This window comes from Xenopus laevis, chromosome 1S (assembly GCF_017654675.1).
Source record: "Xenopus laevis strain J_2021 chromosome 1S, Xenopus_laevis_v10.1, whole genome shotgun sequence".
NCBI lineage: Eukaryota > Metazoa > Chordata > Amphibia > Anura > Pipidae > Xenopus > Xenopus laevis.
The window spans coordinates 62,222,838-62,236,253 of record NC_054372.1 but is presented as its reverse complement, the minus strand read 5'-3'; the positions used below and the strand labels follow the sequence as shown (position 1 = coordinate 62,236,253).

The window sequence follows — 13,416 nt, the reverse complement described above, 5'->3', positions numbered from 1 at the left end:
CCTTTGACTTCTCAAAACTTAGCCAACGGCTCATATAGGTTATAGGAGGTTCCCCATAGGCTAAAGAGCAATTCAGGAGGTTTAAGATGGTGAAGTGTCGAAGTTTTAAAGAGACAGTACTTCAATTTTCGAATGGTCGAATTTGTGAAGTATTTTTAATTCAAATCGAATTTTGGCCTATTCGATGGTCGAAGTACACAAAAATTACTTCGAAATTCGAAGTCTTTGAATTGGAAAATTCACTTTGACCCTTAGTAAATGGGCCCCTAAGTGTAATAGTAGCAACAGTCATGTATTAAGTGTAGTAGTAGCATCAGTCATGCACTTAAAGGAAAACGATAACCCCCAGAATATAAACGTAATCAATAGATAGTTTATTCCAGTTTGGTAAGATTCTTTAATATTCCACATAATAGGATATATATAATATGTAAATATCGCCAGTTACATATTTTCTCTTCAGCCACCATTTTGTGATGGTTTGTGTGCTGCCTCAGAGATCACTTGAACAGAAATACTGCATCTCTAACTGTAAAAGGAAGAAGAGTGGGAGTAACGGACAGAACTTTGTCCATTAATTGGCTCATGTGACCTTATGTGTGCCCTTGGTTTTACATGAGCTGTTTTATGCAATATACATTTACAGCGTTATAGTCTTCCTTAAAGGTCCAGTTTATTAGGTGTCCATCAATGCTACCAAGTAGTAATGATTGCTGTCTGTTACTACTTTTCATAAAGTTTAATAAAACTAATACTGGAGAGGTGCTCAGATTAGAGCTGTTTGATGGAAAGTACAGGTATGCAACCTGGTTCAATAGAACATCAAAAGTTTCTTTAAGAAGCACTATTACAACAATGCATTGATTCTTTAGCTATACTCATACATTTACAGTGGAAAGCAAATACGTAAATGGGTTGTTCACCTTCCAAACACTTTTTTCAGTTCAGTTGTTTTAAGATTGTTCACAAAGTCTATTTTAAAGTCTAAGTCTAAAGTTCCAGTCTTTTTCAGTCTGGCAGCTTAGTGATCCAGAACTATAAAATAAACCTATCTTCAATAAAAAAAAATTCTGTACCCTTTTCATAAAAATCGCTATTTTCTGCGCTCCAGTTCACCCTTCTCTCCAATCGCACAGACATCAGCCAGCATAAATTACTTGGCTCCGCAGGCCAGCTGACGGCTGCTTTACTTCACAACAATCTCCCCATCAGAGTTTTGAAGTGCCAGGGAAGCAGCGTGTGGAATTGTCATGGCAGTTAGCTTTAGTCAGGAACGAACAGATAAATTATCCCTAAGTATCGCTTATCATTTTGAAGTAAAGTAGCCACCAGCATGAGGAATTCATGCAGTGGAGAGAAAGGGAGCTGGAGCACAGAAGATCATGGTTTTTATAAAAACTATACAGATTTTTTTAATAAAAACAAATTGAAGATAGGTCCACTGCCTAAAAATAAACCTGTTAAAGTAATTTTACTTTACATCCCCTTTAAAGAGTCGGCAACCCCTCTCCCCAGAGCTGCTTTAGAAGGTAAAAAAAATTAAACTTTACCTATAAAAATTTCACAAATAGAGAGTAATTCTGGTGAACAATCTGAAACCAACTGAACTGAAAAAAGTGTTTGAAGGTGAACAACACCTTTAATAAATAAACACAATGGAAATATTGAAATTACTACAGGATGATCTGGGCTCCCAATTTACTGTGGGTGATCCTTCATTTGTAAGGATATACAAATATATTGGAGATGTTAGAGATCGCACTCGCAGGTCTTAAGAGTAATAAATAGATTTTTATTTGTGGACAGCGATTGTCCACAAAAAAAAATCTATTTACTACTCTTAAGACCTGCGAGTGCGATCTCTAACATCTCCACTGATTCTACTTATCGAGGACTGCACCCAAGCATAGATGACCTCAGTATCGTGAGTGCCGATTCTTCGTACTACTATATATATAGGATCCCAAACTGAAAGATTAGAAGTTTATGCTTTTGAAAAAGCTTATTATTTATGTAAGCACGGAACCTTGTAGGGTACAGTGAATGAAGTTTGATGAAATGTGTTACCCAAGCATAAATCCCCAAATCAGGGGGAGACCCATTATAAAATGGGAGACAACAGCTGCTGTGCAAGTTTCTACAGCACAGGGACCAAAGGAAAGACGCAAACAGACGGCTTTCAGTTTTCTTAATGCCTGCAATACAGAAGGGACAAAATGTTAGTACAATTAAAATGAAAGCTTTACATTAAAGATACAGCAGTGAAAATAAGTACAGAACACTTCAACATTTTTCTCAGTAATTATATTTCTAATAGGGCTACTGACATGAAATTTACAACAGATGTCAGTAACAACCCAAGTAATCAACACATACAAAGAATTCAAAACAAGTTAAATTAAGTTATGTGTAATAAGGCACGGAAACTCAAGAAACCTCCTAAAATCCTGCCCCCTATTGGTTACAAATACTAATAATCAGCTGGTTTAGTCCTAATTGATGGCCTATAAAAAGGTTTCTCAATACCAAGGTATCACACATGATGATCTCATGATGGGTAAAAGCAAAGAGCTCTCTTAAGACCTTTGCAGCCTTATTGTTGCAAAACATACTAATGGCATTGGTTACAGTTGTATTTCTGAGCTTCTGGATGTTCCATTGAGCACCACTGGGGCCATAATTTCTGACAAGGAGTCAAAAGAATAATCAGAAGAGTTGTCCAAGAGCCAAGGATCATTTATGAAGAGCTTCAGAAAGACCTCCACACAAGACTCCACTGCTGAAGAAAAAGTATGTTGAAGCACGTTTAAAGTTTGCTGCACAACATTTAGACAAGCCAATTAAATTCTGGAAGAATACAGTCTGGTTAGATGAGACCAAAATTGAACTCTTTGGATGTGCCATCTATCAGGATTCTAAAGATGAAAGGAGGGTGGACATTTCAAAAAGACAAGATCCCAAAGAAACTCTCAATTGGTTTCAAAGAAAATATAGCTGATAGAATGACCTAGTCAATCACCCAACTCGAATACAATTGAAAATCTATGGAAAGAATTGAAGATCACAGTTCATAGAAGAGGCACCCGGAACCATGACCATTTGAAGACAATTTGCGTGGAAGAATGGGCCAAAATCGCACCTGAGCAATGCATGCGACTAGTTTCTCCATACAGGATGCACCTTGAAGCTTGCATTACCAACAAAGGCTTTTCTACGAATTATTAAATAAATGTCAGTAAGCTTGTTCAAAACGTATTCCCTGCGTCATTCCACTTTACTACACATAACTTAATTTATTGACTTATTTGTTTTGAGTTCTTTGTATGTGTGGATTACTTAGGTTGTTACCGACATCTGGTGTACATTTCATGTCAATAGCCCAATTAGAAATATATTTACTGAGAAAAACATTGACTTGTTCAATACTTATTTTCCCTGCTCTAAATCTTTATTTGAAATCAAAATTAAAAGTACATATCCCTTATCAAGTTTGGAAATCATTAACAAAAGTTTAACTATGTAATACCTTTGAGTCCAGTCCAAGGCCAGCTCGTACCAAGATAATGGCTAACGCCATATTTCTCAAAGCTGCAGACCACTTATGATGAATTTGGACTTGGTCAGTGATGACAGGGATATTTCGTATAAGAAAACCAGCTAGCAGCATCCCTAAATAGGAAAGAGTTAACACCTATTTTACGTCAGTTGTAATTATTGGAAAGAGATATCCATAAACAGACCCTTGATGCATTCCTGATGCCACTAAAGTTTAAGAAATACTGAGAAATCAGTGAGTCTGAGAAGAATCCAATATGCAATCATTTTCTTTTTTTTAAATGGCAGTTACATTCATCATAATGGTGTGCTTGCAAACAATCATCTGCAATAATTTATAGGAAAACTATACCCTCAAAATGAATACTTAAGCAACAGATAGTTTATATCAAATTGAATGACATATTAAAGAATCGTACCAAACTGGAATATATATTTACATAAATATTGCCCTTTTACATCTCTTGCCTTGAACCACCATTTCGTGACTCTATCTGTGTTGCCTCAGAGATCACCTGACCAGAAATACTACAACACTAACTGTAACAGGAAGAAGTGAGGAAGCAAAAGGCAGAACTCTGTCTGTTAATTGGCTCATGTGACCTTACATGTGGTTTGTATATGTGCACAGTGAATCTTACGATCTCAGGGGGCGGCCCTTATTTTTTAAAATGGCAATTTTTGTATTTATGATTACCCAATGGCACATACTACTAAAAAAGTATATTATTATGATAATAGTTCATTTACATGAAGCAGGGTTTTACACATGAGCTGTTTTACTCAGTATCTTTTAATAGAGGCCTACATTGTTTGGGGGGTATAGTTTTCCTTTAATTACAAATATCTGGAGCAGCTTGCTATGTTCTATATATTCCTTGAATTTCAAAGATTGAAAAATATGGAATTATATTCAAACACCATTAAAATGTATAAATATTCAGACGCCATCCCAATGTACTCATGAAAATTGGTTGATTTATTAGTCCTTTAAGAAACCAAATTTCTCCAGATGTTTTGACACTTAACTACCACCTTAACTACCACCTTTAAGAACCTTAAAACAAAGTGAGACTTTTTTTTTTTTTTTTTACCAAGGAGAGCAGGCAGAGGAGGAAGGCTTGGTATCTTGATGAGACTAATGAGTTTGCCCCCAAGGACAGCACTGAAGAGAATAGCTAAAATTCCAAAAAGGTTTCCTCCAGGCAGACATTCGGGGCCAGTTACAGACCAGACAACTGCCCAAACTAGTATCACCATGATAGCTGTTAAAAAGACAAAAAAAAGTGCCATCATAATGTTTAGTTTTGGAAAACAATGTTTTTATAGACCTTTTTGTGCTTGCACTGAGGAAGTTAATTATATTATACTTGTGTATATTTTATTTCCTTAGTGCAAAACAGATGTCCTGTATCACACCTAAAAATATATAGTGTCATGTACAGGTATGGGACCTGTTATCCAGAAAGCTCAGAATTACAGAAAGGCTGTCTCCCATAGACTCCATTATAATCAATTAATTCACATTTTTAAAAATGATTTCCTTTATCTTGGTAATAATAAAACACTGGCTTGTACTCGATCCAAACTAAGATGTAATTAATCCTTATTGGAAGCAACACCAGCCTACTGGAATTATTTAATGTTAATAGACTTTAGGTATTAAGATCCAAATTACAGAAATATCCATTATCCGGAAAACTCCAGATGCTGAGCAATCCGGATAACAGGTCCTATACCTGTATGGTTTTCTGAAACCAGGTTGATTGGCTGCTAGGGCTTACTAGACATATAAAAAAAGTTAAGCCTTTTATTATAATACCCACAGAAGTCATCTTGGAGTTCAATGGTTTGTGTATATGGTCACAGAAGTCCTCAATATTCTCCAATATCTTTATATATTACAGAAGTGGGACATTATTCTTTATAGAAATATATTAACTGAACTGATAATGTCACCAAAAAAAAGTGTACTATAATAACAAAGTGGCAATTGTACTAAGACCAATATTCAAGTAATCAGATATTGAAAAACACAAGTTCATACACTAACTACCAGTTAGCAGCCAGTCCATGTTATGGATCTCAAAAGGCCACTCTTTTTATCAGTTTCTAATATAAAGCCAGGTCACAGCTGCTATTCCATTCATTAATCACAAAGAAGTATTTCATTTTTCACATAAATTCTAATTGTAGAAGTACCATTTGTAATTGCCAACGAGAAACATCCTTGTGGAGGACAGGCAAATACTCGTCTGATCTTCATGCAGGTGTTGGACTGAGTTTGGGATACTTTAGGCAGTTGTTCATCACTGTTCAGCAGTGCACAATCATCTATGGGGGCAAGTCCATCTGGTACTTCCAAGGCCACTAAAGGGATTTCCTAGAAAGTAAACATAAAACATGTTACTCAATGTTAACGACATACTTCATATTGTGATAAAAATCCCATCTATCGAATTTTATAGCCGAGTATATTCTTGATTATTGCTGAATAACAAGGTTTTTTTTACTATTGCAAGAATACAAAATGAAAACCAACTGCATATTGTCTCAGAATATCACTCTCTACATCAAAAAGTTAACTCAAGGGTGAACAACCCTTTTAAGGGCAAAACATTTTTGGTCAGCAGAATTCTCTTTTCTTGCATCTATAATTGTGTTTTTCTGCAACTTCTATAGAAAACTAGGGGGTGCAGTGGGATTTAGTTTTAGTTGGGTTTAGAACCCCTTTAAACTATATACTAAACTATAACGTTCATATATTCCTCTGTAGCTATGTAACTAGGGGCAGTTCCATAGTTACCTTATTTTGCTCTGTTTTGAACCCATTCTCAGTTACCATATTGATATAATCAGCATTCTCCATGGGATTATCTTTGCCTTGTCCAGCTTTGTCCATACTAAATACAGATTCTTCCATCCTCGTCGATCTGCAGAGCAACACATTATTCATGACCACAAACCCTTTTAGAGACAAATGACTTGCCAAAGCACTCATACATGACTTACAATAGACAGGATAAACATCAATGGTGTAACTACCTATACAACAGAACTGGTGATCCCATTGTAGTCCCCCCTTCCCAGCCCCTCTCGTACCTTTAAAGGAATTGTTCAGTATAAAAATAAAAACTGTGTAAATAGATAGGCTGTGCAGAGCCGGGCCAACCCGGCCAGGCGCCCTAGGCAACCTGGCGGGCCACGGCGCCGGCTCTGTGCGCGCTTGACTGCGCATGCGCAAAATTTCACGCTGGCGCGCATGCGCAGAAGAGCATTTATGCGCACGCCACCAGCAGCAGACGGGACCGGACACGGGGTAGGCGACAGAGCAGGTACGTGCCTGGCGCCCCCTCAGCTTTGCGCCCTAGGCACGTGCCTACTCTGCCTACCCCTAGTTCCGGCCCTGAGGCTGTGCAAAATAAAAAATGTTTCTAATATGGTTAGTTAGCCACAAATGTAATGTATAAAGGCTGGAGTGGCTGAATGTCTAACATAATAGCCAGAAAACTACTTCCTGCTTTTCAGCACTCTTGGTTTCCACTGATTGGTTACCAGGCAGTAACCAATCAGTGATTTGAGGGAGGGCCACATGGTTCATAACTGTTTGCTTTTGAATCTGACCTGCATGCTGAGGATCAGTTGCAAATTTGTTTTTTTGCGGGGGAGCCCGACAAGCCCAAGTTACTCTACTGACAGACATGCTTCTTTTTTTAACATGTTTTTAGTTTAAGACTTGAACAAGTAACTCAAGTTATGCTACAGAACTACTGCTTCTATTACCCCCAGCACAAATTTGTTGGGACATAAAGTTCTGTAACAGATGTGACACCTGGTCTAGCCTACCATAATCTAAAAGCACACCATTAAAGGGGAACTATCAAAAAAATGTAATATAAGCTTTGTAATACTGAAATCAGAAATATTTGAAATATAATCAATTACAAATTTTAATAAATAATCAGGCTATTCACTCTCCCCCTTTCAACATCTTGTTCCTCTTCTTGCAGGAGTCAGGAGTCTGATTTAAAAATGAAAATTGAATGTAATATAACCTTTAGGAGTGCTCCCTTTGCATAGAAGATGTGTTAGAGCTCACACTTTTAAAACTGTAAATTCTTATTTTAGATTGTTAGCTCTTTTGGTCAGGGATCTCTTCAACTCTTGTACTTTATCTGTCTATATGTATGTACAGGGCCGCACAGGGGAGACAGCTGTACCAGGCTCAGGACTAAAGAGGACCCAGCAGTATTGCACTTTTCAAATTAACCGGGCCCCCTTTAAAGGGGAAGGAAACCTCGTCGGCGCCAACCCCCCTCCCCCCCTCCCGTGTATTGCCCCCCTCCCTCCTCCCCCCTGGCCTACCCCTCCCGCTGGGCAAATGCCCCTAACTTGTTACTTACCCTTCTGCGCAGGTCCAGTCCAGGGAGTTCACAGGCGACATCTTCTTCCACGCGATCTTCTTCCTCCTTTGACCGGGCGTTTTGGCGCATGCGCAGTAGGAGCATTTCGCCGGTACGGATCTACTGCGCATGCGCCAAAAGTCACGCGCATGCGCAGTAGATCGTACCGGCGAAACGATCCTACTGCGCATGCACCGGTCAAAGCAGGAAGAAGATCGCGTGGAAGAAGATGTCGTCTGTGAACTCCCTGGACTGGACCTGCGCAGAAGGGTAAGTAACAAGTTAGGGGCATTTGCCCAGCGGGAGGGGTAGGCCAGGGGGGAGGAGGGAGGGGGGGGAATACACGGGAGGGGGGTGGGGGGTTAGCGCCAAGGAGGTTTCGTTCCCCTTTAACAGCGGCGCAGATCATGCCCCACGAACTGTCGAAGCCACACTAAAGACCGGAAGCCACGCCAAAGACCCTGAGCTGAAGTCCTAAAGCCGCAAAAAGATCTGAAGCTATGAAAGGAGCTAAAGCTGAATCCCCAAAGCCGTGGAAAGACCCGAAGCCGAAGGAAACAGAAGAAGCTGAAGAAGAACCTAAGGTCAGTTCCACTGAACACCAATGTGTTTTTTTTTTCAATTTTATTGAACCCCTGGCCACCAATGTTTTGTTTTTTTTAAATATTCTATGGGGCCACCAATGCAAAATATTTTGGATCTTTACAAATACATGATACTACTACTTCTACTTCTAATGATAATAAATCTGCTAGGAAAGGTAGCCCACACCAGGAGACATCCAAAGAGGTTGGCACAAGCCTGGACCCACAAAGTAGTAGAGCCAAAATCAGATTGTAAAAGGTTAAAAGCTTACATTTTATTCTCCATAATTAAGAACCAAGGCCTGACGCGTTTCGTGTCTACCAAGGACACTGAATCATAGGCTATGTAAGCTTTTAACCTTTTACAATCTGACTTCGGCTCTACTACTTTGTTGGTCCAGGCTTGTGGCAGCCTCTTTTGATGTCTCCTGGTGTTTGCTCCCTTTTCTGGTCTGGGGCGTGTGCACCCGGGCCCACTCTTGAAACTGTGCAAGTTTTTTACGTCATACTGATAATGACACTTGTATACATTTGATCCAATGATTTTATATGGATTAATCCTTCCAGTCAAAACTTCTGATCTTTTTTGGATCAACTGGAATCAATCATTCCATTACGAGAAAAAGCAAATGTGCCCCTATGTATATAGTGTTCAGTGGCACAACTAGTTGTCACTGGGCCCCACAGCAAATTAGATTTAGAGCCGTCCAATTCCCCATCAAAATGTCCTTTTTTAACAATATATATGTGGAAACCGCTCATTAATTACGGCCTCCTGGGGCCCCCTATACCTCCTGGGCCCAGTAGTTACACCCCTGATAAGTGTTCCATTAGAACTCTGTCTGCCACGCACCACAGCTTCCAACACACCACCTGTGTGTGTTTTTCCGATAAAAGAGATATCAGATTAGGCAATAGTAGCTACAGTACCTTAGCATACAATTTGTGTATTTTCAAGGCAATGTGTGCTTAGTTATACTAAAACCCTTGTATAAATACTACATGCAAATCTGTGTGTGTATTTACACAATACACCACACCTTTAGCTAATACATTATCTACAACAAGGTACAATATTAACGATACAAATAAGTATGTGTTTCAGAGTTCCTGGTGAGCTATTGTCCTACAACATTTATTTGAAAAGCTGAAATTGAGAGCCCTGGATTTTGGGGACAACCACCTTCCTCATTTACAAAGTTACACCACTTTGTAAATAGCCAGCATTGTAGTCCCCAACAAAGAAAATGCTACATCTGAAAAAGAATTGGATTTTTCAAGCATATTTGACACTAGCCATATCCTAAAATCCTATCTCAAAATGTGTTTGTGGTTGTCTCCTCAGTTCCTCTCTGATCCACCACCATCAACCACATCAAGTGCCATCTCCCGTCAGCCTGCCGGTCATTGTACATTTGAGCATATTCTGCCTGAAGTATGTTGTGTATGCCCACTGACAGGAGAATTACAGTCCTATCCATGCACAAACATATGGAGTGGAGTGGGCCAAATCAGACGCTGGCGTGTCAGCAGTTTACAGGGGAGAAGTTACATTACATTTATAATTAAAGGGGAACTTTTCTAAAATCTAATATAAGCTTCAGGATACTGAAATAAGAAGCTTTCTAAATACAATAAATTGAAAATTCTATATTGTTTCTAAAATAATCCAAGTTTATCTTCACTATCCCTCTCTCAGCATCTGTTTCTCTTCATTCTGTCTTCATGCAGGAGTTGGGTGTCAGATATTCATTGACAGTTAGATCCAATATATCTTATGGGGGGGTTCTTTTCCTAGCAGATGTATTAGAGCTCACTCAAATAACCAATTCCAGTACAAACAAACTCTAACAAAACAACTGCACAAATCCTGCATGTAGAGAGACATGATGTCTGGTGATTTTAATAGAGCCCTAATATATCTTCTAGGCAAAAGGAGCCCCCTATTAGATATATTAGATCTGCCTGAAGAAAGAATGAAGAGAAACAGATGCTGAGAGAGGAATAGTGAAGATAAACTTGATTATTTCAGAAATAGTACCGAATATTTAATGGATTATATGTAGAAAGTATATTTTAATATGATCAAGCTTATATTAAATTTTCATTTTAGTGATACCGGTAATTCCCTTTTAAAAAAAAACATTGAAAAGCGTGGGTAGAATGTATTTTCAGCATGCCCTATTTATTTTGCTCAAAAAAAACGTCTATATTACCCCTTTAAGCATTGCTAAACTTGACAAACAAAGGTACACGATAAACAGCCACAATTGAAGACTTGGGCTATGTACCAAGCTGGAGGGTGGACATACCAGGAACATAAGAACTGTGCAGCCAATTCACATGGTAATCAGACTACAGTTGTATTGGACCTGCATGTGACTCACTATAATGTCCCTCAGTTGCAAAATATTTACTACATCCCATTTATTCCCCCCGCCAAATTCAAGTTGCATGTGAACTGAAAACACCTAAAGCCTATGGATATGCCCTTGTGTGCCATGACTCTTACAATACTACCTAAAACACATGGGAGATTGATTATCATTTGAATACATGAGGCATTTATGTATATACATATACTGAATATGGAAGTGTGAAAAGAAATTTGCCCACAGTCAAGAAATTCCGCCTCACTCTCTGTACATTACATGGGGGCATATTTAACAAAGGGTGAAAGAGTTTAACCGTTGAAAAATCCCACAGAAATGAACAGTGGCAAAATTTCACTCTGGCGCACTCCAGATTCCCTCTTTGATAAATATGCCATTTGTATCAGCAGGCTACACAGCATCTACCAAAATAGATGTGACAATAGATGAGACATTTATTTTGAAATCTGAATCAGGGGGAGTCACTACAGAGGAAGCACAACCTGAAGTTGCAGTAGGGATGCACCGAATCCAGGATTTGGTTCGGGATTCGGCCGAATCCTTCTGCCTGGCCGAACCAAATCCGAATCCTAATTTTCATAGTAAAAAATGTTTTCATGTCCCCCTAATTTGCATATGCAAATTAGGATTCGGATTCAGTTCTGCATTCGGCCGAATGTTTCGCGAAGTATTCGGCGGTTTGGCCAAATCCAAAATAGTGGATTTGGTGCATCCCTAAGTTGCAGGGGGGCCCAAGGTTGTAGGCCCAGTGATTTCTAATGGCGGCCTTGCATGTGGTAGCGGATCCAGAACTGCAGCCTCTTCAATGGGGCTGCTGGGAGTTGTAGTGTATCAACATTCATGTAGAATGTGAGAGAGATAAAATAGTGAGACAGGCAGATAAACCCTGACTCCATCTACTCGACATGAAAGAGAGAGGCAAGTGTTGCAATAATAATAATAAGCATGCCTGCTGCTGACCTGACTATAACATAGTAACAAAAGCACGAGCGCCCTGGGTGCATCACAGGCACATCCCACTTACTTACCATAGATATCAGTTCAGCAGCCGGCAAGACACTCAGACTGGAAGAAGATCATCCCTTACACAACCGGCGAGCCCCAACGCTGCCGCAGCTTTTCCCCTACCGCCTCAGTTTCCTCTCTGACCAGTAGGAGCGGCCGAGTCTCCACTCGCACAATTAGACGCTTCATCACAGAACCATCATTACGTATATCACGGGGACCAGCTCCGGGAAAGAGCCTGTCAGCGGTATCCAATGGAGAGAGGAGAGGCGTGTTTACTAAAGCACAAATACCGCCCACTTATTATCCATAGCTTATAAATGATCGGAGAGCGGGGCTGGAGTGAAGCAATAAGCCAGGGGGGAGGAAAACCTAGAGGAAAAAATGGGGAAGGTACCACTCTGCAGGGGCGTTACTACAGAGGAAGCAGACCCTGCGGCTGCGGGGGTGGAGCTAGGAGGTTGATGGGGCCACATAAGACTCTAATAAGTGAGCAATCTTAACATATATTGGTTAAAAAGCACAATCTCTGGATATGTTAGGGCCTAAAATGTATTTGCTGCGGGGCCCAGTAACATCTAGTTACACCACTTCCTTCTGCTGTTCTAAGTGTCACTTCCCTCAATGACTGCCCTTGAAGTCACCACAATTTCCCATCAGTCATTTTCATGTACGTTATTTTAATCAATCTTTACTGTTAATAGAGACGACACCCAGTGAATGGTAATATTTTACTCAAGTCTAGCACTTTGCAAAGGTAATATTTTTTTCTCTGAAAAGGAGCACTCTAATGAACTTAGCATTTGACTTTATGGGTGCCTAAGGTTTCCTTATCGATGGGGGGCCACATGGGTCAAAACTGATGCTTTTGAATCTAAGCTGCATTGTAAGGATCAATTGCAAACTCACTGAACAGTTACGTCCCATGTGGCCTCCCTTAAAGTCGCTGACTAACTCAGAGTTAGAGCATACTTCCCAACTGTCCCTTTTTCGGAGGGACAGTCCCTCTTTTTACAGCTCAACCCGCAGTCCCTCATTTGTACTGGAAAGTCCCTCTTTTCTCTGCACTGAACAGCCAGAAAAAGAAACAATTTTGAGACACAAAAACACAGTTTAGATAAGGAGAAATATTTTCAAACTTTCATAACCTGCCAAATTTTGTAAAACAAACATGGTAATTAGGGGGTGTAGCCACATAAAGGGGTGTGGCCAAAAAATTGCTGCGCTACATGCGGAAAAAATTTTTTTGTCCCTCTTTTTATTTCCAAAATGTTGGGAGGTATGGTTAGAGAGCTGAAAAGGAGGAAGTAGTGTTCTGTTCTGTTACACATACAATCACTCCAGCATTTATACATTACATTTTTTGCTAAGTAACTACAGTGGTGTGAAAAACTATTTGCCCCCTTCCTGATTTCTTATTCTTTTGCATGTTTGTCACACAAAATGTTTCTGATCATCAAACACATTTAACTATTA

General features: G+C 39.6%; 1 protein-coding gene across 2 annotated transcripts in view; it reads right to left on the bottom strand.

The window, feature by feature from the left end:
• Window positions 1-13,416, bottom strand: part of slc9b2.S (solute carrier family 9 member B2 S homeolog) — a 44,287-nt gene that overhangs the window by 14,655 nt on the left and 16,216 nt on the right. The window contains exons 2-7 of one of the 2 annotated variants that reach the window (XM_041579670.1): window positions 11,964-12,178; window positions 6,362-6,488; window positions 5,758-5,938; window positions 4,650-4,820; window positions 3,527-3,669; window positions 2,068-2,195 (exon numbers count right to left, since the gene is read on the bottom strand). In XM_041579670.1, coding sequence (XP_041435604.1) covers window positions 2,068-2,195; window positions 3,527-3,669; window positions 4,650-4,820; window positions 5,758-5,938; window positions 6,362-6,478 — 740 coding nt within the window. In that variant the 5' untranslated portion in view covers window positions 6,479-6,488; window positions 11,964-12,178. Of the gene's footprint in view, window positions 1-2,067; window positions 2,196-3,526; window positions 3,670-4,649; window positions 4,821-5,757; window positions 5,939-6,361; window positions 6,489-11,963; window positions 12,277-13,416 lie in introns of those variants that run through there. The other variant, XM_018243389.2, reaches the window with a different exon arrangement.